General features: G+C 33.5%; 1 protein-coding gene and 1 pseudogene across 1 annotated transcript; one reads left to right on the forward strand and one right to left on the reverse strand.

The window, feature by feature from the left end:
• LOC107612139 (protein STRICTOSIDINE SYNTHASE-LIKE 13) lies at nt 94-3397 on the reverse strand. Its single transcript, XM_016313961.2, has 4 exons — nt 2795-3397; nt 2105-2389; nt 1852-2019; nt 94-604 (listed from the first exon to the last, which is right to left on the reverse strand). The coding sequence occupies exons 1-4, from the start codon at nt 3166-3168 to the stop codon at nt 205-207; spliced, it is 1227 nt and encodes a 408-aa protein (XP_016169447.1). The 5' UTR covers nt 3169-3397; the 3' UTR covers nt 94-204.
• Nucleotides 3827-3896, forward strand: part of LOC107610273 — a 2613-nt pseudogene continuing 2543 nt past the window's right edge.

Genomic DNA, 3896 nt, shown 5'->3' on the forward strand with positions numbered 1-3896 from the left:
AAAATCCTACAAATTTGTGTTTAAGAGAATTCCAATTTCACAGTCAGAATAAATGTAATAATATTAATCCGTTCATCCTAAAATAACTCGATGTAACATGCGGCAAAATATTTTATTATAAATAAATATTGTTACACATAGATCATGCAGTTCGCTGACTACTACCGATGAGGAAAATCCTACGTGGAGGAGAATTGAGTCATTTCAGGGGTAAGGTAAGGTGGCGATGTGGTTATGGGCCACGGTTCCTATCCAGAGCTTGCCGTTGACTTCTTTGACTTCACTGACGAGCTTCATGACGTCACCTTCTCGATCCTCAAGAACTTCGAGGATGCGTCCATTGTCGTCGAGAAGCGAGATGACGGTGTACATCTTCATTCCCATGGCTCTGGCGAGCAAGCTCATTCTTACCGGCAACCGGAAGTAGATGTTCCTTAGCCATGGGTTGTGACTGAGAACCTCTTGTGCCGGTGTCCGACAACAGTCTATTGCCACCCAAAACTGCCCTTTTTCGTTCATTCTCACGTTGTCTGGGAAACCTGGCAGGTCTGCTACGTCTTCCACTCTCCCACTTCTTGGACCGTCTATCCAAAGCCTCCTTAGCCTGTCATCATGTCATCTACCATTCAATATCTTCTAAATAATATAAGAGTAGTATATTTTTGTTTCGGGTAAGTTCTAAAGTTGTTCCTAACGTTTCAGTTTGTCCTATTTAAGTCCCTAACGTTTTAAAATTGACTCAATGTTGTTCTGCTGTGAGGGATCCGTTAACGGAATTGACAGCGGGACAAAATTGAGACGATTTTGAAACGTTAGAGACTTGAATAGGACGAAAACGTTAGGGACAAAAATGATACATAAAAATAAATTTTAATTTAATTTTATCTTTCAATAATACTTAGATGTGATTAAAAAATAATTGAATACTATGTATAGTAAAAAATTGATATTATTGAAAGATAAAATTAAAATTAATTTCTATATATCATTTTTGTCCCCAACGTTTTCGTCCTATTTAAGTCCTAACATTTTAAAATCGTCTCAATTTTGTCCCGCCGTCAATTCTAGATCCCTAACGGTAGGACAGCATTGAGTCAGTTTTGAAACGTTAGGACGACTGAAACATTAGGAACAACTTTAAGACTTACCTCAAATATTAGAGACAAAAACAATCCTTTACTCATAATATAATGTTATCAAACCTGGAATACTTTATTTCAACACAATGGAGTATCACTTGAAAAATTTCTATGATTTTAATCATAAGAAATATAAATTAAGGTGATATTCATTAAACATCGAGGTAGTTTGACGAAATTAGTTGTTGAAGTGCGTTTGTAGACAATAAATTCTGTGTTAACTCAATCTTTTAGCAGACTAAAAATGCAATCGAATAGTTTTATTGTTAATAAGAATGTATCTAAATTTTGAGATCGATACAAATATTTTTAAATAATTTAAAAATACGATAAAATTACCTAACATTAAAAATTACCAAAATTTTATCGCATTTTTAAATTATTTGAGAATATTTTTGTCCATAACAAAATTTGAATGTATTTTTGGTGATTTATCCCTTTCAGTATTATATTCTATTGTTAAAATTGTAACAGCAAATTTTTTTTTATTTGACTGAAATTTGAATGATTAATTCATCTGTTATATAAAATTAATCATGCTAGACTTACATCAAAACTAATCACTAAAATAAATTATTAGTATAAAATATTAAAATATAATTTATACATAAACATATAAAAGTTAATTTTAATAATTAATTTTAATATATAAATAATATTTTTTAATATAAAATATATGTTAAAATATCGAATACACCAAAATTGTGGTAACCTGCAATTGGTGGTTTCGGTGTAGAGGAGGAAAGATTGATCTTTAGAGAATTGCACACCATTAGGAAAAGCAAGGCCATCCAAGACAACATGAGTTGTTTTAGTTGGAGGATCATATCTCAGAAGCCTACCAGTAGCTTCTCCTTCCAACAATATAAAGAAGTGCGCACTGCAAATTAAACAAGTAATTAATAACTAATAACCCCCATAATATTAATTAATTAACAAGAAACAGAGAAATAGTATAGTAGTACACTCTGTTGTATCTTTTGCTGGTGTCAGTGAAGAAGATGGAACCATTGTTATGAATGTCAAGATCATTAGCAAAGAGAATAGGCTCTCCATCAACATGAGTTGCCAAAGGTGTAGCAAGTCCACCATTTGGTCCAACCACAAGAAGACCATAATATGCATCAGCTATATATAGATCTCCACTCTCTTTGTCAAATCTTAGACCAAGTGGACGCCCACACGTTTTCTCATGCTTCCATTGCTTCGCAGTTGTTGAATCATTCCCTCTCAAGCAAACCTTCTCCGTCCTAATCATAATTAACATTAGATTAGCTTAAAATACATGTATTGCATATCCGAAATTATGTATTTTCTAAAATTTGTTCAGTAACTGTATTAGGACAAAAATAATTTGAAGATAGTGAAAATTTAGGTGCAGTCGACTTCACGTAAAGTTGATAGTTGAGGGCCGTTAGATGAAAATTTAGTCAAATCAATTAAATCATCTAACGACTCTCAGCTATCAACTTCACGTGAAGTCGACTGCATCTGAGTTTCCATTCTTAAAGATAGTATTACAAACTGTTAAATAATTTAATATATTTGATTGAACTATTTGACAGTTGTAATATCATCTTTGTATGAAAATGTTTTTAGAAAAGTAACTGCCTGACAAAATAATAAAGGGGAATACTATAGTGATAGATAGTAACCAATTGGAGGTGACAACTGCAAATGTTTCCCAACCAAGTTCCTCTCCCATCCATCGAACCACACGGCCATCGGCTAAACCGGTGTAAGGACCGCGACCCAAGTTGTCGAATTCGAGTGACTCAGGTCCATAGACTTGGTCCTTAAATTCTGATTTGCCATAAAGTCCTAGCCTGCTTAAGTTGTCCCTAGGCCAATTTTTCATGACTTGATGATATGGTGCAATGTCATGCTTCACGGGTCTGAACTCATGATTCCCCAATGGACCCAGATGAAAAGGGTCCATCACAACAAATCCCACAATCAGAACAAGAGAAACAATAAAAGGGTGTTGGATAAAGGGTTCATCTTTGATGAGTAGGTTTCTCTTCTCCATTCATGGAACGTTTGTATTGAGGTTTAATTTCTCTTCACTTCAACTTCAATAACTTGGTAGAGTTTTGGTATTTGAAAGGTTAGAACTTAGAAGAGTTAAAAGCTATGATGCATGCATTGGTGATGACACCATTCAAGTTGGGAGTAGGTTGTCATGTTGATCGCATTCTTATGACTTTCGTTGGAAAACAAACATTTGGTTGCTGAAAAGTTCCGTGGTTTTTAATTCCAAAGTGTCATAATGTGTTTACTCATGAACAAACAAATTAGCACAACGGTCAAGATTATATTTCTATAGAGTGATAAATGCCAAAGTATAATGTATATGTAATTGTCTTCTTCCTTTGTAAGGCATACTTGAGTCTCACCTAATAATGATTCTTGTTCATGATGCATGTTCCGTATCTTGGACAACAATAATTCCAAACTAAAAATTAAATAAGAAGAAGGACCCCTCACATGTGATGATGATGACCTGTATAATTTGTTGTGGAAGACATTGTTCATGTTGTAGCTGATAGAGTAAAAATTCTTTTCCAATTTCTAACCATTTACACGATAGACATTGCGTTGCTTAATAATTTTAAAATTTTAAATCGATTTTCCAACCATCTGTGTATTCATTCGTTCAATCCAGCAACAAGTTATAAATAGGTCACATGCTGATCGTGCCAGGTAATTTTAAATCGTTCTTGAATCTAATTTTTAAAAATAAATTAAATATAATAA

The sequence above is a fragment of the Arachis ipaensis genome, chromosome B08, assembly GCF_000816755.2.
Source record: "Arachis ipaensis cultivar K30076 chromosome B08, Araip1.1, whole genome shotgun sequence".
Taxonomy (NCBI): Eukaryota; Viridiplantae; Streptophyta; class Magnoliopsida; order Fabales; family Fabaceae; genus Arachis; species Arachis ipaensis.